The 25,913-nt window shown below is 35.5% G+C and overlaps 1 protein-coding gene across 5 annotated transcripts in view; it reads right to left on the reverse strand.

The window, feature by feature from the left end:
- The window catches only part of LOC138175982 (USP6 N-terminal-like protein), a 202,750-nt gene that overhangs the window by 130,427 nt on the left and 46,410 nt on the right, over positions 1 to 25,913 (reverse strand). The window contains exon 1 of one of the 5 annotated variants that reach the window (XM_069106639.1): positions 17,492 to 18,037. The exons of the other annotated variants lie outside the window; for them this stretch is intronic. Within the exon in view, the coding sequence (XP_068962740.1) occupies positions 17,492 to 17,564 (73 nt within the window). The 5' untranslated portion in view covers positions 17,565 to 18,037. Of the gene's footprint in view, positions 1 to 17,491; positions 18,038 to 25,913 lie in introns of those variants that run through there. 5 annotated transcript variants of the gene reach the window in all.

The following is a 25,913-nucleotide window of genomic DNA, read 5'->3' on the forward strand; positions in this document are numbered from 1 at the left end:
TTGCCTCAGTTTCCTCATTTTTAAAATAAATTGGAGAAGGAAATGGCAAAGCATGCCAGTATCTCTGCCAAGAAAACCCTAAAAGGGGTCATAAAGAGTTGAACATGACTGAAAAAATGACTGAGTAACAAATATTTATAACGTGCTTACCATATGTCAGGCACTGTGATAAGTGCTGGGGACATAAATATGAAAAAAAGAAAGATAACTCCTGCCCTACAATCTTCTGGAGGAAGACAAAACACAAAAAGCAGCTGAAAACTAGAAGGAAGCAACTGCCTTGAAGCCACATGGAAAAGCCAGAAAGGTGGCAAAGTAAATCAGTCAGCTGGGAAATGAGATACCTGAGCTGAGCTCCCTCCTTAAATGGAGGTTTGGGATTTTTGCAGCCCCACTCTCCAATCAGAGAAACAGAAGGCCCTGATGAGATGCCCAAGATTGATAAAGATCTTAAGAATGTTATTTTCTCAAATCACCTTGAAATTCACTTTTTATAATATTAAGAAATTTGGGGGGCAGGCAGGTAGCACAGTGAGTAAGAGCACCAGCCCCAGAGTCAGGATGACCTGGGATCAAATCCAGGCTCTGATACTTAGCACCATACCCAGAAACACCTGGCTGTGTAACCTTGAGCAAATTACTTAACCCCAATTCCTTAGGGGCAGCCAGGTGGCTCAGTGAGTAAGATCACCAGCCCCAGAATCAGGATGACCTGGGATCAAATCCGGGCTCTGATACTTAGCACCACACCCAGAAATAACTGGCTGTGTAACTTTGAGCAAGTTACTTAACCCTGATTGCTTTAAAAAAAAAAAAAAAAGAAACTTGGAAATGGTATATGCTACATTTCTACTGAATGAATTAAAAACAATGTATATTTTTCTTTATTACATAGGTAAATATTATCCATTAAATATGATATAAAAATATCAGGCTATTTAAAATGACAATAAATACCTCATTGATCTATCATCAAAGATACTGATCCATTCCACATAAATGAAGTTTCCAGATAACTGAAATTTATTCCTTTAAACATCAAAACTTTCTTAAGATTTTAATCTATTTTGAATAGAAATTACTTTTAAATAGATTACACATTAAAATGCAGACCAGTGAACATATCATAGTACAGTATAATTTGCCCCCATAATAGGTGACAAGACTACAATATCTTTTGAAATCTTGGATATACTTAAGAGATTTTGTGTCTTCTTTACTGACAAAATGACAGTTCTCAGTACCTTCACTGTTACTAGCATCAAGCTACTGACTCTTTACAGGTAACTGACCACAGCACAAGTGAGGCATTGCTAGATTACTTATGGTCAGTTTTATACTATGTACACATTATTTATAGTTAAGACAATAACTATTTAGGCTCACCGAATGAGTCTAAAAAAATAGCTAAAATTATTTTTGACAAAATTTAATGACCAAGTTTTTTGTTATACCAGAACTGTATTTAATAAAATGTTTTCTAAAATAATGAAATGACTCAATTCTTAACATGAAATCTCCATCTTTTAAAAAATGTATAGTTGCATATTACTTTAAGTTTAACCCAATAATCATGATGAGTTTGATATTTTATAATGGAAAGTTTATAAAGTTTATAAAGCTGGAACTGGAAAACATACAAGTTCAAATCTCATCTCAGACACTTATTAGTTATATGACAACAGGCAAGTCAGCCTCTGAATTGCAGTTTCCAAGTCCATATATAAAGGGAATAATAATATTCATGGTACCTACCTCACAGGATTGTTGTGAGGATCAAATGAAATAATATATTTAAAGTGTTTTACAAATCTTTTAACAACATACAAACACCAACTAATGTTCCTTTGTATTATTAGCAATCATGCTTTTGGAAAGGATTTTAAGCATGTATTCCATGGAGTTCTATTAATATAATGCTGTATTATGTTGCCAATCAAGTCTGTATATAGTAACTATTTATAAATATCAATAACGGAAACAACCTAAATATTCAATGTACAAAGCTGTCCTAGGGAAGAGCTTTGAATGTGCACAGATAGACATGGCACACAAGTGTCAAATGAGACAAAACAAAGATAATATTCAAAAATATAATATTTAACTACAATGGTTCTATTCATTAGAAAAAGTTAAAACTAGAAAAGGAAAAAACAGAATAAAAGGGCTTTTGAATATAAGTCAAGTTCAACAAGTGAGGCTAGTGTGTTTCATTCTTAGATTTATACCTCAAAAATGCAAAAAAGGATTCTACCAAGACCACTAAAGACTACATATGACAACCACTGAAAAATGTAAAAACATTCTCATTTTGTCTTGAGTTTATTTTCTTATGTATAGTCTTATTTTTTCCTAAGGAAATGAACATAATGTGCCACATTTTCTAAAAAGAATGCCTTAAAACACTGTGAAAGGATATTTAAATTCTAAATATTGTCAAGTAAGAGGTGGAACACGGCTCTATGCAAGATCATGTAAAGAATGTTGTACTTTTTATTTTAACTATGGGTTTTGTAAAATGATGTTAACTACATTACAGCAGAAATATTACTAGTTTATTTAAATATGTTATACATATGGATAATACTCAAATGAGTGTTTTCTTTAATTTTAACTAATGACATATTAGATTGCTGCCTTCCAAGGAATACTCACTCATCCCATTGAACAATTATTGTCCTAGTCCTTCGAATTCAAATTTTTGGAGTCACTTTTAAATCCTCTCTTTCTTCTAAATCTAACACCTTATACCAGGAGTGGGGAACCTGTAGCCTCAAGGCCCAAGGATTTATTCTGTGAAGTTTGGATTCAGTAAAAGGTCTGTACTTGAGGACCTAGAGGGCCACATGTGGCCTCAAAACCTCAGGTTCCCAGGGACGATTGTGGCAAGTAGAAGCAGCTAGGTGGTACAGTGAATAGAGCACCGGTCCTGGAGTCAGGAGGACCTGAGTTCAAATCTAGCCTCAGACATTCAACACTTACTTAAGCCGTGTAACCTTGGGCAGTCAACCCCAATTTCCCTGCCCCCTCCAAAAAGTAAAAAGAAAAAAAAATCTAAGCCTCTCATCTTAGCCTTCATGGGGCTTCAGCAAATGACATTCTACCATCACCTCTTTTACCCAGTATCTCACCAACTTCATTCTCTTTAATGGACCCATTGTGACAAGTATAGGGGGTAACTAGTTGGGATAACTATACTGATCATCCAATATTAAAAGAACTATACTACAAAACTTTTTATTATGGGTTAACTGTAGAGCTACAAAACCCATCCCTAAATAAAATGCAATAATAGAAAAATGTGAACTTCCTTGAATTAGTTTATTCCCAGAACAGATAAGAATAAGGAAGAGACACAAGGAAACATTAACAAAAGAATGATCCTGACTGAGAATTTGTAAATTGCAATACATATCATTACTACTAATATTATATGACAGCATTCAAAGTCTATCAGTGGATGTAAATGAAAAAGAGAGCAATATCCTCATCCATATTATGAACATGTATGCATTATTTTTTAACTGAGGTAAAGCCCAAACATGCCAAAACACGTGCCATTTGTTTCTCTCGGACCCACCATCTATCCAAAACATCTGACTATAAAAAGATCCATGATATTCACAATTTCTGACAAACTGGCCCATCTTATGGTGTCCTATTCTACTTGTTCTTCCCTATGATGATTCATTTTGAGATGCATTTCAATATAAACTATGTAAGCAATTTAAGACTTTCTTCTCTTCTCATTTATACACAGCCCCATTTCAACTCACTGCATGAGAGACACTCACTCAAAAAGCCTATCCTCTACATAACAAATTCAACAAAGTTGTATTGTTGAAGAGCATCATTTCAAGACTGGTTGACAACATATGGTCTTAAGACATTACTGGCAGGGAACTTGTTTATTTAATTACTTATTACATGGGTAATACTAATTAAACTACTCAAGAAGTTTTATACTTGACATCTGCCTAAAGCTTCAAAGTCACTATAAAAGATTAACATCTTTAATTTAGTATGGATTTTGACTAGAGATATAATTAATTCTGTGCATGTTTTCTTCCCCAGTTAGAATGAAAACTCTTAAAGATAGACAGTCTTTCTTTTTGTTTCTATTTGTGTCCCTGCTGTTTAGCACACTGCCTGGCACACAGTAAGCATTTGATAAATGCTTGTTAATTTGACTTTCAACTTACACTTTTAATTACTTAAAAAAAAAAACAACCAAGGGATATCCCAACACTCATCCCAACTCCTTTTCTTTGGACGGGTATATTTTGTTTTGCCAGTCACCTCTTCCATCCAACCACTATAATTTTATCATTTTTATAAGACAAAAAGCAGCTAAGCAAAACTATAACACACTTGGAATTCACAGCCTACCAACATTCAAATCTCATGAAACAAACTGGTCATTATGCTAGACACCTGAATTGTCTTTTATTTCTGTATTCATTTACATCATTGAAGTCACTGTGTATATTATTCTTTTATTGTGCTTTTTTCACTCTGTATCAGGTTTCATAAATTCTCCATTGTTTCTCAGAATTCTTCATATCTGTCATTCCTTTTAAGACACTAATATTCTTTTTACATTCATGTCATAATTTGTTTAGCCATTACCCTCCTGATGATGACCATATAAATTTGTGTACAACTTTCTGCTACAAAAATATTGCTATTATGAACATTTTGGTACACCCTGGAACCCTTAGTTCTATCAATGACCTCTTCCCAGAGTATGAACATAGTAGAGACACCACTATATCAAAGAATACAGACAGTTTAGTAATTTTTCTTGTGTAAGTCTAAATTGTTTCCTTAACAACTAAACCAACTCACAACTTCACCAACAATATTAGTGTGCCTGTTTTCATACAGTTCTTAGAATATTAGTTCTATTGTTAATATTTTTCCCCAATTTGATGGATATTAGTTTATATAAGGTGATGTTTTAATTTTCGATTCCTTTATCATTAGATTTGTAACTTACTGAACTGAATTCAAATAAAATGATACTGCTTCACAATTATATTACATTAGTATGTGTATTAGGGCAGTTAGGTGGTACAGCAGATAGAGCACCAGGCCCAGAGTAAAGAAGACCTGAGTTAAACTACAGCACTTACTAGATGTGTGACCTTGGGCAAGTCACTTAACCTTGTTTGCCTCAATTCCTCATCTGTAAAATAGGCTGCAGAAGGAAATAGCTAACCACTCCAGTATTTTTGCCAAGAAAACCCCAAATGGGATCATGAGAGTTGAGCGTGACTGAAATGGCTGAACAATTTTCTTCAGTTTGCTTTTGTACCTCTTTTTCCAACTGGCCAATTCTGCTTTCTGAGGAGTGATTTTCATCAGCAAATTTTTGAACCTCTTCTTTGGTCAATTCTGTTTTTTTTAAGTATTATTTTCTTCAGTAATTTTTTTAATCTTTTAATTTTTTTCATCTTTTAAAAATCTTTAATCTTTTACACAAAATTCTTGATTGTCTTTTCATAATTTTCTTTCTTTGCTTTAATTTCTTTACCGAAATTTTCCCTCTACAACTCTTATTTGATTTTGAAAATCATTTTTTAGCTCTTCTAGGAATTCTTGTTAGGGTCTATGTCTAATTCTTTGCTTGTAGCTGTTTTGAATTTATTATTTTCTTCTAGATTTGTGTCTTGCATAGTAGCTTTTTATGAACAAGTTCTTTTTTTGTTGTTTACTCATTTTTTCCTCCCAATTTCTTGATTTGGAACTTTAAGTTAATGTTGGGTTCCATTCCCAGCAAGGGGTGGGGGAGAGACAAAGTGTCAAGTTTTGGGCTTTTCACACTGCTGTTTTCTGAGCTATTTCTGGGGTTTCGAAAGTTTTTGGTACTTTCAAGGTGATGTGATCTGGAGAAAATTATGGTCATTGCTGTCCTAGTCTGTACTCTTTTCCTTACTCAGAAAGGGCCCTTGATCCCTTGAGACCAGAAATGATGCTACTCCTCAGGGGCCCTCTTCCCTTGGGACCAGAAAACTGTTCCTTACAGTCCCTGATCCCCTTCGAGTTGGAAGTGATACTGTCCCTCAGGTGTTCCACTTCCTCTTGACCAAAAATGTTCCTTCCTGCCCTTGAGCTATGCCTTAGAAGTGGTGAAAGGCAATGGAGTTGCCAAATATCATCTGGTTCCATGTACATTGTTAGTAATGAAGTCCACTGTAATTTCTTTCTGACCAGATACTAGGTCCCCCTTGCTGTCTCTGTCTTATAAACTCCCAAAGCTGCAGCTGCTTCTGTTACCACCACCTATTTCTACCTCTGGTGTAATTTCCACATGGACTTCAGATCAGTCTCCTTTCCCACATCAGCAATTGCTATTTCTGACTCACTATTATTATTATATATATTACAAGTATTATATATTATTATATTATATATAATATATTATATCATATTATAATTATAATATATTATATATTAATACTATATATTACAAGTATTAACTTGTAAATTCCACATTGGCCTTAAATCTTTATCCTCTTTATTAGAGGTAAAAACCATGTTTTATTATTAGTCCTCTGGAATTATTGATCATAACATTGATTAGAGTTCTTAAGTCTTTCAAAGTTGTTTGTCTTTAAAATACTGCTGCCTGGGGTGGCTAGGCGGCACAGTGAATAGAGCACCAGCCCTGGAGACAGGAGGACTTAAGTTCAAATCCAGTCTCTGAAACTTAACACTTACTAGCCGTGTGACCTTGGGCAAGTCACCTAACCCCAAACTGTCCTGCCTTCCCCCCTCCAAAAAAGAAAAGCAAAAAAATAAAAAATAAAATACTGTTTCCATTGTATGTATGTAGGGTAAGGGGGAGGAAGAATGAGGGACAGGAAGAAAGTGGAAGAGGAGGAAAGGGGGAGAAGAAGGAAGGAAGGGAGAAGGAGGGGGAAGGAGGAAAGAAGGGAGAGGGGAGAAAAGGGGGGAGGGGGAGAGAGAGAGAGAGAGAGAGAGAGAGAGAGAGAGATCTCCTGGTTCTGTTCCTTCACTCTTCTTCAGTACATATAACTCTCCTGAAGTTTCTCTGAAATCATACCCTTCATTATCTCTCCCAGAACACTTCTATTATATTTACAAATCACATTTATATCAATTTATAAATCATATCTTGTTCTGCCATTCCCCAATCGATGAGTACCCCCCTCACATTTCAATTCTCTGCCACCTCAAAAAGAGATATTTTTGTACAACTTTAGTTTTATTGGGGGTTGTTTTGGGTTTTTTGGCTAAAACTAACACAATCCCTTAATCTACCCTATCTGATTCCTTCTCAATTTTCCCTATTTCCTTGTTCAATGGAATGTATTTCTGTATCCAATGATGTGTAATTTTCCTCCTTTGAATGGCTCAGAAGAGGGTGAGGTTCAAATGCCAGATGCTTCTTGACCCCTTCCTCCTTATTTATATAATTATTATTTATTGTTCATTAAAATTAAAGTTATCAGGGGCAGCGAGGTGGTGCAGTATATTCACAGGCCCTGGATTCAGGAGGACCTGAGTTCAAATCCTGCCTCAGACACTTGACACATTTACTAGCCATGTGACTTTGGGCAAGTCACTTAACTCCAACTGCCCTCCAAAAAGCAAAATAAAAAAAAAAGCAAAGTTACGTTCCTTAAAAGTATATGCTAAGCAAAGTAATATTTTGCTGCCCATTAAGTGTACTTTATATCAAAATCAATCAGTTGATGTCATCCTGTCTTTTAAATTTAAGGTCTAAAACATTATCTGACTAAATTATAAGAAATATTTCTAGTTTTTAAAATTAGTACTAGTATGGGGATGTGTGTATATGCATGTACATATGTGCATGCATGTATTTAAATTCAGTTTTATGAATTTCTACTCCACAATTTAAGGTCTACAAAAAAAGTATAAGTATACTGAAATTAAAGTGTGTGCATTTTTCTCAGGGGTAATTTTGTGGTTTTGGCATTTACTGAATTTATCCAACTACTTGCATTTTTGGTAATATTTTCATTCTTTAGATAGAATGCAAGCCAAAGAATTTTCTAAACCGATGAAAAACCTTGTTTGTGGCTTCTTTGGAAACTATTTTCTTGATTCCCCATCAATTAGTTTATAAATGCATTTCCATTAGAACAGTGCCAGGGACAAGATAGCACAGTAACAAAAAGTACAGTCAGTTCTGCCTCCCCTCCACCACCCAACACAAATCCTCCAAAATGGCCTAGGAAAGTCAATAGACTGAATCCTGATATAGAAATCCAAGAAAAAATATAACAAGTCATTAGTCTACTCCAAACTGGCATAAGAAGACAGAGGTCTATAGACACTGGGGATGGGATCTGGCTGTAAGAAATCATGAAGAGGATGATTTCAGAGAAACTTGGAAATACATGAATTAAGTGAAGGGAAAAGAATCAGCAAGTCAATTTATGTAATCACAATAATATGATTTTTTTTAAAAACTTTGCAAAACTTAGGATCTCAGAGGACTATTAATAAAACACGCTGATAGAAAAACTAAACAACTTCTGATAGAGAGGTGAGCAACTCAAGACTGCCAAAGGAGACATACGTCTTTAATTGTGTGTGCATATGTACACACACAGCCAAGGGAAAATTGTGTTTTTCTTGAATATATGTGTTTGTAGCAGCTTTTCTCTTTTCTTCTCAGTGGGTGGGGAGGGAGGAGAAGAGAGGAGGAAAGAAAAAGCAGTAAACCAATGAGACAAAAAAGAAGGCAATGAAAATATATTTATACATGTATAACAAGAGTTGGCTTTTGAGTGATATGGTTGGACCTCTGTATCAGAAAGAATACTTTGGCAGCTATGTGAAAAATAAATTGGAGAAAGACAAACCAGAACAGGGGTACTAATTAGGAAGTTACAACATTCCAGGTGATAGGAGAAAAAAGCCTAACCTAGAGCAGTAGAACAAAAGATATGAGAAATTCTGGTAGAATCAGCAGAACTCAGCATGAGAGGGAAGAAAGATTAAAAGTACATTCTAAGTTTTTAAGTCTGGATGACTTAAAAAAAAAAAAACATGGTGCTGTTAACAAAATCTGGAAATCAGGAAGAAAGGCAGGTTTAGGGGTGGGGTTCAACAAGAATGTCAAAATTAACTATCTCCCATCTTTTAAAAGCAAAGAAGTTAAAATACATCAATGCTGAAAAAAAAAATTTTCTGAAATCTTAGCCTCAGAGATAAATTAATGTTCATTGAATGTATTACTATCAGGCTTTGAATTGTATTAAAATTTTAATATATGCTGCAATTGAAAAATGCAATCAATCCTGAGTCTAAACAGAAGAAAGCAATTCAATTTGGTATTCATTTCTGGAGTCTCTAGCTCAAAAAAAAATTTGCCAAGTGGCAAGCTCTTAAATTAGGAACATGATATTCTAGTTAACTTATCTTGATTACAGAAAATAAGACTGGGATGAGTTGTATTAAGGTGTATGTTTTAATATTTTAATCTTGTTCAATCATTTGTACAGTGGACTTCAAAGGAGAAATTCAATTTAAAAAAAAAGAACCTGTGCTTCAATAAGCTGCATGCTTTTCACCAAATCACAAATTTAAGAAATGGAAAGAACATCAGAGTAAAATGAGTCAGATAGGAAATAAGCATTTTATTATGATAATAACAATAGCAATAACAATGTCATTTATTTTTAACATTCTTTTAAAATTGAGTTCCAAATTGTTTTCCTCCTCCATTCACTGCAAAGGCAAGTAAAATAATATCAATTATACATATGAAGTCATAAAAAACATATTCCTATATTAGCCATAGTGCAAAAAAAAAGGCAAGAAAATTCTATTTCATTTTGCACTCAGAATTCATTAGTTCTCTTTATGAAGGTGGAGAGCATTTTTTTCTTGTGTCCTTTGGAATTCTCTTGGATCACTGCACTGATTTGAGTAGTCAAGTCTTTCACAGCTGATCATTATCACAACATTGCTGTTACTATGCAAATAATCTCACAGTTCTTACTTCACTTTGCATCAGTTCTTAGGTCTTGCCATGTTTTTTCTGAAACTATCCCTCTTACCATTTCTCATAAGCATTCCCCAATTGATTAGCATCCCCTTACTATCCAATTCTTTGCCTCCCCAAAAAAAGCTGCTATAAATATTTTGGTATGTGTAGGTACTATTCTTTTTTATTTGACCTGTTTGGGATACAAATCTAGAAGTGATATTTCTGGGTCAAAAGGTATGCCCAGTTTTACAGCCCTCTGAGTATGCAGATAGTTCTCACTTTACATAAACGGACTCTTCTACAAATCTCTACATAAAGTAATTTTTATGTAATATAAATTTGCCTGCAAATAAGGGGAAAGGAGAGGGAGGCAAGGGAAATAGGAAGAGGGTCCTGAGTCTGTGGAGGTAAGGGACCAGCACACAGTTCAAGGACACTTGGGGACCAGGGACAGAGAAGAGAGAACAGGAGGAAGATGTGGGGCTGGGGCCAGCCACATCAGGTCAATCTGGTCAGAAGCAAGAGATAAAACATACAGGAAGCAGATATGTGGGGGCCAGAAACAGACAGTGATAGGAGAGGATGAGCAAAATGTGGGGGCTGGTGACAGACACAATACCCAAGCATGGACAGACAGAAGACAGACACCTAGGAGGCCAGACATGTGGGCAGGTAGGGGGAACACGGAAATTTTTCTCTCTTAGTGCCAGAGGGCCAAACCCCAATCTGGCAGTGTTAACAGTAGTGTTGGCAGTCTCTCTGCAAGCCATTCTTCTGATTTTCACTTGGAGGGCGTTTTTTTTTTTTAATGGGGGTCACAGGGGACATGAAACACTTAGCCAAGGGGCAAGAATGCAGAAAGAGAAAGAGAGAAAACAGTAATGTATGCTAAAGTTAACATAAGTGTTTTTTTGAAGTGTGGATTTGTTACAGAATGCTTTGCATAAAGTCAAATTTATGTAATGTGAATTTCTGTAAAGAGAGAACTGTCTGTAGTTCCAAAATGTTCTTGAGAATGATTGGACCAGTTCACAACTCCACTAACACTTTATTAGTGGACCTACTTTTCACCATCCCCTCTTGCATTTGTCATTTTTGATAGGCATGAGGTGGTAACTCAGAGTTGTTTATATTTGAGTTTCTCTGATCAGTAGTGATTTAGAGCATTTTTCTCACGCATGTATATATAACTTTGATATCTTCTTCTGAAAACTGCCTGTTCATATGCTTTGATCATTTATCAAATATTTTATTTTTATAAATTTGAAAAATGAAAAGAAAATCAGATAAACTTGGTATCTTTTAGCAAAATATAGATTCACTTACTATTCCTTTTATTCAGGTCTATTTTTGCTTTTGCTTCCTCTGAGATCATGTCTGCTAATCCTGCCTTTTATTACTTCAGATGAAGCATAAAAATAGATTTTTGTCCCAGGCCTTTATTATACTCAATTTTTCTGGGTAGGTTTATTCCTGGTTGTAATCCTCCCTCCTTTGCCTTCTGAAATAATATATTCCAAGCTCTCTGCTTCTTTAACATAGAAGCTGATAAATCTTGGGTGATCTTGACTGTGGTTCCATGATATTCTTCTGGCTACTTGCAATACCTTCTCCTTGCCCCAAAGACTCTGGAATTTGGCTATATCTTTCATTTTAAGATCTCTTTCAGGAGGTAACTGGTAGATTTTTTCAATTTCTATTTTACTCTCTGGATCCAAGAAATTGGAGCAGTTCTCCTTTATAATTTCCTGAAATATATATCTAGGCTCTTTTTTAAAAAATTTGTCAAGTAGTCCAATGATTCTTACATTACTTCTCTTTGATCTATTTTCCAAGTCATTGTTTTTTCAATGTGTTATTTCACATTTTCTTTTGTCATTCTTTTTGAATTTCTTTGTTTCTTGATGGCTCACAGAACCATCAACTTCCACTTGGGCAGTTCTAATTTTTAAGCAATTATTATCTTCAATGAGCTTTTCCATCTGGCCTATTCTACTTTTTTAAAGAGTTCTTTCCTTCAGTGAATATTTGTACATCTTTTGCCAAGATGTTATTTTATTCAGTATTTTTTGTGCCTTTTTTTTATAAAGGTATTAATTCTCTTTGCATAATTTTCTTGCATCATTCTCATTTCTTGCCCTAATTTTTCTTCTACCACTCTCATTGTTTTCTTTAATTCTTCCAAAAATTCTTTTTTTTATAAAGCAATTGGGATTAAGTAACTAGCTCAAGGTTACATGGCCAGTTATTTCTGGGTGTGGTGCTAAGTATCTGAGCCCAGATTCAATCCCAGGTCATCCCAACACTGGGGCTGGTGCTCTTACTCGCTGTGCCACCTGGCAGCCCCTAAGCAATAGGGGTTAAGTTACTTGCTCAAGGTTACACAGCCCGGTATTTCTGGGTGGGTGCTAAGTGTCTGAGCCCGGATTCGATCCCCAGGTCATCCCGACACTGGGGCTGGTGCTCTTACTCGCTGTGCTACCTGGCCATCCCCAGCTTCCAAAAATTCTTGTTGGGCTTGGGCCCAATTAGCACTTTTCCTTGAGGCTTTGCTTGCAGCTATTTTCATATTGTTGTCTTCTGAGTTATGTCTTGATCTTCTCTGCCACATAGCAATTTGATATGGTCAAGCTCTTTTTTTGTTGTTCACTCACTTTCCTAGAGTATTTCTTGACTTTGAACTTTATGTTAAAGTTCAGTTCTATTGCCTTAAGGGTGGCCAGGCACTGTTACAAGTTTTGGGCAATTTTTTGTACTGCTGTTTTCAGAGCCATTTCTGAAGGTCTGCAAGTTTCTGGTGCTTCTAAGGTGGTATGATCCAAGAAGAGGTGTGGTCACTGCTCCGTCTATGGTCTGTGCTCTGGTCATTACCCACAAAGGGACCCTGTTTCTTGCAGCTACAAGCATTAGCTCCTCTCTTCCTTGGTTCTGTGACTAAAACCCCAGTTCCTTTGTGACCAACCAAAACTATTCCTCTCTGCCCTGGAAAAATGACACACAATTTTTATAGGCAACAGAGCTGCTAATCAGCACCAATTGTACCTAATGCCAGCAAAAGGTCCCTTGTAATCTCCTTCTGACAAGTCAGCAAGTCTCCTTACTGTTTCTGGGTAGAAAGCTCCCAAAGCTGTTGCTACTGCTGCTATTTCCACTTTCACAGGCACTTCCAAGGCCCACCACTAGTGCTGCTGTAGGCCAGTTGCCACTCTGGTATCACAGACCACTCCTGCTGACCTCCCACACTGTCTTAGGCTGGAAAAAATGTCTCACTCTGACCTTCTGTTAGCTCTGCTTTGCCAAAATTTGATTTGAAGAGTTATTTTAAAGTTGTTTGGAGGGGAAAGTTGGGAGAGTTCTGCTGGGTTGCTGCCTGTATTCCACCATCTTGACCCCATCTTCAGTAAGCATTTATTAAGTGCCTACTATGTGCCAAGCACTATATAAAGGGCTTGGGACATAAAGGCAAAGACAGTCCTTGCTCTTAAGAAGCTTTAATGGAGAAGACAAAAAGCAAATATATATAAACAAGCTACATACAGGAAAAATAGGAACAATTAATCAGGGAAAAGCACTAGAATTAAGAATTGGGAAAGGTTTCCTATAGTTGGGACTTAAAGGAAGTCTAAGAAGTCAGGAGTGAGAACTACAGGTATGGATATCCAATGTGAACCTGAACAAGAATGCTCTCTATATCCTTCTTGACATGTAGTCATCTAGGATTATCTAGATCACCTCAAGTCTACCTCCTAAAGCAACTCATCCACTTTCAGAGGTTCTTCTTTTCATCAGGCCTAAATTAACCCTAAATGCAACTTTCACTCATTGCTCTCAGTATTTCCTCTGGAGGCAAACAGAACAAATCTAGTCCCTTTCTCACATGATGTCTCTTCACATAATTGAAAAAAGCTATCATACTCTCTCAAGACTTCTCTTCCTATATGTACTTTTCAGTGAATATGTGGTATTCTCCGAGTAAAATATAAGTTCCTTGAGGACAAGAACTATCTCACTTTTGCATTTGTAACCTGAGCACCTAGTACAGTGCTTGACACACACAGCATGACACGATAAATATTTATTGATTGTTTGATTCTCAATGAGGTTCCAATCTACTAAAACCCCAAACATTTTTCTGATGAATTTTTGTGTAGCAATGTCTCTTCTATCTTGTACTTCTGACATTATTTTTTTTGTGATTCTCCAAACATGCCTTTTTCTGGTCACAATACTCATTTATGTGTTGTCTCTCCCTATTAGAATGTAAGATCATTGAGGGCACCAAAATTTTTGTATTTCTATCCACAATGCTTAGCATAATGCCTGGCATACAGTCATTTGTGCTTTTTCATTCACTTATTGCCTCAAGGAGTTCCATTCTATTCTCATTTATATATTACTTTGAAGGAATAATATTTTACTAGTAAATTAATTTTATATAGTTCTATTTGGAGCTTATTATTCCTCTACATGCCCAAACACTGAAAAATATAATTTAACCACTCTGGATGGAAATTTTTCTGAAATGCATTAGACATCCTACTTCACTATCTTTGAACTGGGGCCACTCATAGCTGCTGAGGACTCTTTGTTTAAATTCCTATATTTGGTGGCAAAGGCCTCTCCAAAGGAATGATTAAGTGGAAACTCAGTGTCCACACTAGGGAAAGAAAAAAGGAGAAAACCCATGTACAAGATTTATATGTCCAAAATAAATTTATTAAAGTCTAGTCTTTATAGTCAGCTAGAGACAGAAATGGAATGCAGTGGGCCTCCAAATATGTATACAGAGTAGACAGAAAGTTTCAATGATGGCTTCCGAGTTTCCCCTTTTTGAACCAGAAAAATTGCATCTGTGAAGTATGTAAAAGGATAATCTCTCCTTTTGGGTTGTTACTCAATGCTGGGAAACAAGGGGGAATAGAGTGTGTGTGTGTGTGTGTGTGTGTGTTGATATGGTGCCTAGAAAAGGAAGGTAAAAGTTCAGGCATATTCTGTCCTAGTTAGAATAAATATCATCCAATTGAAGGTACCACATTTTAGGAAGAACACTGGCAAGCCAGGGTATGTGTAGAGGAGGTAGATTTTGATGGTGGAAGGGCTAGAGATCATATCATGAGCATTAGTTGAACGAAAAGGACATGTTTAGCCCAGAGAATTCAATGTTAGAAATTTTGGTAGCAGGCTACAATTACCCAAAAGGCTATCACAGAAAAGGAAACAAGATTTTTTTTTCTTAATAGCACCAGAAGGATAGAGGTAAATTTTTATTCAAAATAAGGGAAGACTTCTGAATACTTAAAGCTCTACAAACAACAAATGGGGTTGCCTCAGGAGGCACTGTATTCCCCATCACTGGAATTCTTTAATTTAAGGCTAGATGACTTATTAAAGATTAAGATTCTCTGATTCAGTATAAGAACTGAATAAAAACTGAGTATCTGCTTATGGCATATCTTTTCTCAAATAAGCAAGCAATTTATCAGTATTATTAAATATATGACATATAACTATCTCCTAAAAGAATGAAATAAAACCAGTTAGTAAAAGCAAATGCAGGGCCATAGGTCACCATCAAATGCCCAAAATTTAGGTTGGTTTTTTTTTTTTTCCGGAAAGATACTAAGAATAACTAAAATTTGTTCTATTTTTATCATAACTGCAAATAATTGATCTAAAAAAATAAGAAAATCCTTCAGTGTAACAGCGGGTTAGCTAGTCCTGTGCACATATGGTACATTTTATAGCATATCCCTAAACTGGTTAAATGTAGAAACTATTTCCAAATATGTTATTGTATATATAAGTACTTTGAAAGGAACGATGTACTGAAATACTGAAAAATAGTTATCATTATTATTACCTTTTTTTCTGGATATATTCCAAGCAAGTATGATTGTGATTTCAAATGCACAATCCAGGAACCTGGCACTACTTAAATAGAACAGGATTAAATTAGCCAACTCCTGCATTCTTTAAATACTAAAACATGTTAATTTAAAAAAAAACACCATATTTTAGAATTTCATTATTTATAAATGGAAGGAACACGTCATTTTCTATTTTAGGAGAAAAGGAAATAGAGGTAAATAAATACAGAAGATTTCTAAATAGCATTCTGATATTTGCAAAGATAAATAACATTTGCTTCTTTGCTTTTTGAAGATAGAGATGATGCATTTCTTTGAAACAATAGCAGTTCTGTTTGATCATTTGTTTAAAGATACCTTACCATACTTTAAATGGAAAATCGCTTATATGTAAAATGTGTACTTGAGATCTAAAATCCCATCCAGCTCTAAAATTCTATTATTCTGCAAGCTTATATCATTTGATGCTGCTTAACATTCTTGGCAATCAATTAAAAACCTAACTTGAAGTATTTTATAAAAATTCATTTGAATACTAGGATTACCAAGCTTTAACTAAAGAACTATGAAAGCTATGACTAAAATATATTTAATACATCACCATAAGAAACAATATTGCTTTGGAGAGGCAGCTTCCTAAACATATTTGGAATATAATTCAATTTACATAAAACCTTTCGAAACTATGTTTTTTGAAGTATACCTACTTTAAAAAAAATCACATGGAGTTATAATGAAGTAGTTGAGTGGGTCAACTATTTTGCTTTGTCAACAAATAATACAGTTGTCAGTATTAGCAGCCTAGCTCTATTTTTTTTTCAAAGTTATCCTCAAATCTAAGTCAGTGCTTTAAATAATAAAAATCAATATTATATAAATTATTTGATGTCATGGTTTCCTTAACTTGCTTTAAGATGGAAAAAAGTATAAATTCAATATGAGAATTTGAAGATATATTTCATCATACCACTAGTTAAAATTGAGTAGAATTATTAGAAAAAATAAGATTGCTTTAAAAAGAAATAGCAGCAGATAAATGTAAAAAACACTAAAAAGACCAGAAGAATTAACCACCCTCCAAAGCTACAATAATAATATTGTCCCTTACCATTGACAATATTCATCTGACAAAAGCACTTAGATTTCAATCTATTAATATAACAATTAATATGACTAAATAGCAAAATAAACATAAATTGAATAATTTTCTTACTTGGATGTAAACTGATTATAAGATCTTTCAATTTTACCATTAATAGTTACATTTTTTATAATCAGGAAGAATAATTTTTAGCTCATGTTTCTGGCTATGAAAATTGTGAAGAAAATGTTCTCTGCTGCAAATATAATAAAATTCTCCTTATTCTTCCTGACTTCTACTAGCTTGCTTATGATATAACTAAGTTTATGGTTTTTAAAATTTGTCAATTACAATTGGCTTGTTATTGACTCATGTCTAAGCAAGCAAGTCTGAGAAACTATGAAATTCAAGTATCAGAATTACAATAGCATATTATATCTTCATGGTAACTGAAAATACATTTTAAGTAGCTGTTCTGTAAATAGTTACATAAAAAAAAATCACTGAATGCCTCAAAGTGCTATGATCCAACATTCTTAACACTATTCCTACCTTTCTTCCCAGTGGCTGATCTTTGTCTTGATGGTGACACCAGATCCTTTACAATTTGTAAGACTTGAATCATTGCTGTTTAGCAAGACCAAAAACTCCAGCTGCTCCTCCGGAAATCCAACAGGTTTCATCACTAACAGCTCATTACATTTTTGCTTTCAGTGAGCTCAGAAATGCTGAGACACCAACACAGTTAACCATCAGAGAAATAAATGCCTTTTCTAGCTGTCCCATGAATCCTTTGAAGCAGTTAAAAAATTCAAAGTGGATTCAGCACATGTGAAAAGCACCATCTTCAAGGCTCAAGGTGCCTTTCCATGCAAAGTTTCAATTAGTAACAAAAAGAAAATTTCTTCTGTATAACAGCATCATTTTCTCAAAATACTTTCTCTAAAAAAGTGATGGAGTTTAAAAATACTATGAAATAAACACATAAAAAGAATACACAAAAACAAAATTTCCTTAAAAGTACAGCCAATAATAATAAATAATCAAAGTGCAAATATTTGAACTTTCTCTAAAACCTTATTACATTTAATTTTTTATTTCCCAGAAATGAAAACAGATGAAAATAAAGATCATCTTGATAATTCCAAGCTGCTAATAATTCTAAAATCACTAAGCACTGTCAAAAATACCGACAAGAATAGCCCTTAAGTTCCTCCTCATCTTTTTACACACCTCAGACATTCTGGGTACATGATTCCTTTGTGTCAGTGCACAGCAAACACCCTAGTAAGAGCTTGCAGTTTCTTCTATCTCACCACCAGAGGCAAAAAGGAACCTCAAGCATAATCACTGTTTCTGTCAGGTAAGTTTAAGGGACAAATTACAACAAATGTTCAATATTTTTTTACCAGTTTTTAAAAGGTACATTCATTAGCATTACTTAAAGCTACCAAAAAGATAACTACATGAAAAAAAATTTTCAGGCATAATTTTCAGTCCTCTCAAAATGCTATATCTATGTCTCTTGCTCCTTCATGCTTCCATCATGTGAACCATCTTATTGCCCCCTCCAGTTCTACAGGAAGAGTTTCTTGATCTCTTCCACCCAGCTGCTAGTGTCCTCCCTGGAAATTACTTTGTCTTTTTTTTTTTTTGCCTTTTGGAGGGCAATTGGGGTTAAGTAACTTGCCCAAGGTTACACGGCTAGTTTTTTTGTGTGGGTGTTAAGTGTCTGAGGCTGGAACCGAACTCAGGACCTCCTGACTCCAGGGCCAGCTCTTTACTCACTGAACCGAACTCGGGTCCTCCTGACTCTGGGGCCGGTACTTTACTCACTACGCCACCTATCCACCCCTACTTTGTCTTCTTTCAATAAAATGAAAGCTCTTAGAGGACAAGATTATTTTATTTTTGTCTTTGTATCCTCTGTACTTAGCATGGTATCTGATACAAGTGTTAGATAAATGTGTGCCAAATCAATGTCAGTCCATTTATCACTGCCTGCCAAATTAACTTCATATTCTCCTTAGTATGTCAATCAAGGCCTTCTATAATGTGTTTCAATCTACCTTTCTAGATTTATCCTTCACTAACTTCCTTCATATCCTTTAACTATACTCATGCATGATTAGGGAAAATATTTTAAAAGCAAAAATACTTATTTAGCTTATGTTGTAGGTATAAAGTAGCCTAATAGCATTACATCTAAACAGTAAGGGAGATGTTTTGAAAGTAAAACCACCTATTCAGTGAAATAGTTCTTATCCCAAATCCTTATTCTACAACCATGCTTTCTCCTTCCCTTTCCTTATTCTTTTCCTCCATGCACACACCTCCAATTCAAACATGTTCAAAGTGAAACTAAAATGACACTGCAAGTCATAGAATAAGATAACAGAAAGGAAAACACTGCCATCCAAGACAAAGAAAATTATCAATGAAAGCAAGTAGTACTAATATGATCTCCACCACCTACTGTCCCTGACTGAATGCCCAAGACTTCTCCTTTCCCTATTTTTATTAAAAAGGGGTTTATTTTCAAATGATATATAAACAATGGCAATACCAAAATGTAAGTAATATAAATTTGTATAAGTGCTGAATAGAGAAACTGGTTAAGGAAACTGACATGAAACCTATCTTCAAAAAAATATGCTGGTAATTTCTTATAATGCTAACCTCTGGGAAATGACAAATAAATTAATTAGAACATCTTAATATTTTACGATAGAGGCAAAAGGGAGGTCATGGAGTTTCTTAAGCAAGGGAGTAGCATAGACTGTGCTTTAAAAGTATTGTCTTGAAAGCTGTGTAGAGGATGTATTAAAGAGTGGAAAGACTACATAGCAGGGAGATGAACTATAATGCAACAGCAATAGTTCAGATAAGAGATGATGAGGGTTTTAACAAAAATGGTGACACTGAGAATGCTAAGACCAAGAGGAATACAAGGTATTACTGTAAAGGCGGAATCAAAAAGACTTGGTAAATCATTACAAATGAAGGAAGGAACTTGAGGATGATTCCCAGATTGAAATTAGATAAGTAGAAGATTGATAACGTCTTCAACTGACATAAGAAAGTAACTCAATCTTAGACTTTATTAAGAGATGCAATATGTCTAATGACTCCAATGACTAGAGAACTACTAGTCCTATGTATTATGATCTGGTAAAAAAAAAACATCAAAAATAGTTTGCTCAGTTTTGGTACTACATATTAGAAAGGATATTGATAAAGTAGAGAGTATTTAAAGAAGGATAACCAAAATGACAAAGGAAGATTATGCTATATCAGTATCAGTTGAAAGGGACTATAAGTATTGAACCTAAAGAAGACAAAGCGGGGATATAGGAATTATCTTCAAATATAGGCTACAAAGGGCTGTCATGCAGATATGTGATTTAACTTGTTCTACTTGGCTCTTAAAGGTAGTGTGGGAGCAGCAGATGAAAGACACAGAGAGGCAGAACTGGCTTAACATAAGGCAAATCTTCCTAACAATTACAACTATGTAAAAGTAAAATATTTTGCCTCAGAATAAAGCTCTTCCTTCATTAGAGATATTTAAGCAAAAGGGCAGCTAGGTGGTGCAGTGGTTAGAGTTCTGGGGTTGGAGTCAGGAAGACTTGAGTTCATATCTATCCTTAGACACTAGCTATGATCCCAGGCAAGCCACGTAACCTGGTTTGCCTCAGTTTCCTCATTTGTAAAATGAACTTGAGGAGGAAATAGCAAATCACTCTAGTATCTTTGCTATAAAAACCCCAAAATGGGGTCAGAAAGACTCAGACACAACTGAAATAACAAAATAAGCAAAATTTGACAACCTCCTATTAGCTATGCTATAGAGAGGATTCTTTGTCAGGTATGGGTTATATCAGATGTCCTCTGAAGTTTCTTAGAAGTCTGATTCTAGGAGTATTTTGGATCTGTAACCTTTCTTCAAAACATTTCTTAGATATTAAACTACCATCATTTGATAGGACATGTACTACAATTAAATTTTTTTTCAAACTGTAATCATACTAGGGACAAGAACTTAAAAATTCAAGATATAGTCAGCTAAATAAGAACATAGATATATGTTACATAACTGAATGCTATAATCTCAATTCTCTATTATTTCTTTTCGGGGGTGAACAAATCAATTCATCTTATCTTACTTTTCATCATAGCCAAATTTGCAATATAGAATATAATTGCCTGCTTGGGATGATAATGTTTAAAAATGTATTTAAGATTAGAAGTGCCATGCATTACAATTACACATTTTCAAAAGCTTAAATTACACATTAAAACTTGGAAATATTGCCCTCAGATGTTTTTCTACAAAAATATATAATCTGCAATAGATCTTGTTCATATATTCTAGAATTTTCTTTTCTTTTTTAAACCCAATGCTAATTATGCAAGTGAGGGTTCAGATATTAATACTATCTGCCAAAACTTAGTCTACTTTGGACTAGAGATTTGGAAATTGAGAAAAGTAAAAGGTTTATTCTGAAGTTGAAAACTGAAAACTGAATAACCTAAAATCTTCCTCTAGTCTCCTCTTAACTTTTCTGTAAATGATACTACCAGTCTCCCTAGACATGATTAAGGCATTCCTCTCTCTGATCAACCACATCCAAGCAGTAGTCAAGTGCTGTCAATTCTATCTTTGCATCAGCTCTTCTCTCAGAACTATTCCCATTATAACAACAATAAAATGGTAACAATAGCAATTATATAGCCACTTTCAGGTGTACAAAGTGTTTTACATTTTAACTCATTGTCATTCTTACAAAAAATTCTCTTTTTTTTTTATCCTGTCCCCACCTCAAAAGGTGCAGTGGATAGAATATTAGGCTGGGAATCAGAAAAACTCAACTTCCTGAGTTCAAAACTGGCTTCAGATACTTACTAGCTATGTGATGCTGAGTAAGTCACTCAACCCTGTTTGTCTCAGTTCCTCATCTGTAAAGCTGGAGAAGGAAATGGCAAACCACTCCAGTATCTTTACCAAGAAAACCCCAAATGAGGTCATGAAGAGTTGGACATGGCTAAAAAACAACTGTGCAACAAAAACCTCCTCAAAAGTCTGTTGTTTCTAATCTACCTTCTCTCTTATCACTGCTTCCTTTCTCTTAGCCCCTTCTCTTGCTACTCCTCTGTTGAGTAAGATGAATTTCCATATCCAACTTTGTGTGTATATATACCGTGTTTCCCCAATAATAAGACCTATCCCAAAAATAAGCCCTCCCCTTACTGTGTAAGATTCCTCTAAAATAAGCCCTCCCCCGAAAATAAGCCCTATTGAGTGCTACTGTAGTGAAGGTGATCCCCTGCGCTACACGCTACATTACGGTACCCTCTGTATGCACCGTCCCCACCCCCCCGGGTGAAACACATGCCGCGCTCCAAGCTGCATCCAATCAGAGCTGCAGCAGTGAGCGTGTCATCCTGTTCTTCCCTAGTGATTTGCTTGCTGGCGCCATTGAGAGCAGTGCCACGGAGGAGAGCTGAGGCAGGACAACATAAGCCCTCCCCTGAAAATAAGCCCTCTGGTGTTTTTCTTTCCAAAAAAATTAATAAGACAGTGTCTTATTATCAGGGAAACATGGTATATCCCCTCTTTGAAACAGTTCAGAGTGAGGTTAAAGCATTGCCCACTCCCCCATACCCAACATTTTCCTCCTTATTGTAAAACTCTTCCTTATGTGCCTCTTTTATGTGAGATAATTTTCTTTACTCTTCCTCTTTGTTCTGCTGTTTCAAGTATATCCCTCTTTCTCACCCTTCCATTCTTCTTCAGAAATCATCCTAACATAACAGAATCATAATTACACCCTCTAAGTAGAATCCTTCTGACTACCCTAGTGATAATGAAGTTAAGGGTTACAGGTATCACTTTTCCATAAGAATGTTAACATTTTAACTCTATGTTTCTCTTGAGTCTTGTGTTTCAATGTCAAATTTTCTATTCAGCTCTAGTATTTTTATCAGGAAGGCTTAAAATTCCACTATTTCGTTCAATTTCTATACACACACACACACACACACACACACACACACACATACACACACACTGTTCTGCTGGGTAGGTTTTTCTTGAATGTAATCCTAAACTCCTTTGCATTCCAGAATACTTCATTCCAAACCCTCTGCTCTTTTTGGTGGCAGTGGCTAAATCTTGTGTCATTCTTACTGTGATTCCATGGTAGTTAAATTTTTCTTTCTTGCTGTTTCACACTATTTTCTTCCTTGACCTGGAGGCTTTGGAATTTGTGTGCAACATTCCTGGGAGTTTTCATTTTGAAATCTCAGAAAGCAATTGGTGGATTCTTTTAATATCAATTTTTCCCTCTGATTCTAAAATATATGGGCAGTTATACTTTATATTTTCTTGAAATATGATGTCTAGGTTTTGCTTTAAGTCATAGCTTTCAGGCAGTACAACAGTTCTTAAATTATTTCTTCCTGTTCTATTTTTCAGGCCAGTTCTTTTTCTTATGAGGTATTTCACACCTTCATCTATTTTCCAGTCCTTTGACTTTATTTGCTTCTTCGTGTCTCACAAAGTTATTAGCTTCTTCCACCTGACAATTCTAATTTTTAAGGACTTATTTTTTCTTCAATAAAGTTTTGTATCTCTTTTTATCATTTGGCCAATTCTGATTTTTAAGGAACTATTTTCTTCAGTATTTTTTTTGTCTCTTACTGTGTTATTCTCTTTTCATAATTTTCTTGCATAGCTCTCATGTTTTTTGCATTTTTCCTCTACTGCTGATTTGATTTTTAAAATCATTTTTGCTCTTTTCATGAAAAAAATCTGTAGCTCTTCTAGAAATTCTTCTTAGATTTGTTTCCAATTTTCATTTTCTTTGAGACTAAAGATGTTTGTAAATCATTGTCTTGTTCTGAATTTATGTCTTGAGGATCCCTGTCACCATAGCGGCTTTTTATTGGTTCTTTTGTTGTTGTTAGCTCATTTTTCCAACCTATTCCTTAACTTTATATTATTACATTAGAGTTTGTCTCTGCTCACCTCTGGAGGATAACTGGCCTGAGCATGAAGCATTAATGTTCTGCTGCTTTCAAAGCCACATCTGGGGCCTATGTATTTTTAGCACTTCGAAAATGGCATAATTCAGGGTGAAATCTGGTCACTGTCTTCCTGGTCTGGCTCTAGTCACCACTCAGGTAGTACTGCTCTGCTAGCAGTGTCCCTGACCATAATCACTCCTCTACATCCTGGAATTGGGTAATGGAGTTGACAAATGGCACTCAATTCTGTGCTCAGTGCTAGCACAGGGTTCTGCCTCCCCCCACCCCCCAAAAAAATTTCTTTCTGACCAGATTTTCAGTCTCCTGACCTTCCCTGGGTGACAGGCACTCCTGGTGCTGCCACCACTGCTGATACTGACAATTCCCACTCCAAAGCCCACAGTCCATGCAGTGCCCTCCGGCCCAGTACCCACCCCAATGTCTACAGACCTCTGTTTCTGTCTTCCTCAGTTACCCTGGGCTAGAAAAATGACTCACTGTGACTTTTGTTGGTTATCTCGGAATTCAGTTTGATGTACTTTTTAAAGTTTTTTAGAAGGGTATGTGTAATGCGAATGTAAATTTTAAAGATCTTCCCTGCCCCTAGGCTAAAGTGCACCAGAAGCCTGGGGAGGGAGGCTTGTTTTTCAGAAGATACTTTTTGATTGGCCAGTGGGTCAAAAAGGTTGTTACATTCTCTGAGCCAGGAGAAGGCTATATAAGCACTGATGTGTAGCTTTGTTTGGGGACTCACTTTGAGAAGTGTTCTGTGATTTGATCTGATTTCTGGGAAGCCGTTGTTGAGAGTCCCCCGGCTTTGAAAAACCCAGAATGTGGAAACCCAGATGTTGACTGGGTATGGATGTAATGGTTGGACAGTTTGGAAATCTGTCTACTTGATGTTTCTGTCTTGATAATTATGCCTGTATACTTTGAGGTTCAGGGTGCTGACCTTTTCTCCTGAACAAGGTAAACGATATATGTCTGACTGATTAAAGTAAGCTTGTTAACCCATTTTGAGTTGCTTTCCTTTAACAAAGCAGATCCAAGAACCTGTGGTAGCTGCAAACCCTGAGGACACTTGGGGTGCTTGCTGCTACAGTATGTTAGAAGAGTGCAGAAAAAAAGCTTCCTTCACTCCACTATCTTGGCTCCTTCCCCCAAAAGTTTCCTTTACAAGGCAGTGTTTGAGCTGCATTTTGAAGGAATAGGATTCAATGAGGCAGAGTTGAGGAGGAAGTATATTCCAAAACACTGGGCATTGTCAGTGCAAAGCCAAGGAGATGAATAGCCATGTGTGAGGGACAGAGAAAAAAACTTGGTTAGCTGGATTTCTGGAAGGGTAACAAAATAAAATATGGTTTAAAAGATACAATGGGACCAGGTTAAATAGAATTTTCCAAACTAATCAGAGGAGTTTACATTGTATCCTTTAGACAATAGGAAGCATTGGAATTTATTAATTAGGGGAATAACCTGGTGACATCTTTATAAATAACTTTACAGAAGTATGGTTAGAACTTAATTGTATAAAATACTAGATGTGCTCTTAAAGAGGTTCAGTACTGCTATGTTACTACTTGGGTTTTAAATAGTGGGGGCAAGGGCTAAGTGGTGTATTTTTTGTTTTGTTTTGTTTTTTGCTTTGTGGAGGACAATTGGGATTAAGTGACTTGCCCAAGGTCACACGGCTATTTTTTGTGTTAAGTGTCTAAGGCCATATTGAACTCAGGATCTCCTGACTCCAGGGCTGGTGCTCTATTCAATGTGCCACCTAGCCACCCCTTAAGTGGTGTATTAAAGGTATAAATAAGATAGGGATAAAGATTGAACCTGTGATTTCAATGATATAGATAACTCCAAGGTGAGAAAACTCCTTTAACCAACATTAGGAAACTATGTTGTCAACTTCTCTGGAACTTAGAATATTAGAGTTACCTAATAA

This window comes from Petaurus breviceps, unplaced genomic scaffold (genome assembly GCF_028583685.1).
Source record: "Petaurus breviceps papuanus isolate PSGF00001 unplaced genomic scaffold, PetGlider_PUasm1.0 80, whole genome shotgun sequence".
Classification (NCBI taxonomy): Eukaryota; Metazoa; Chordata; class Mammalia; order Diprotodontia; family Petauridae; genus Petaurus; species Petaurus breviceps.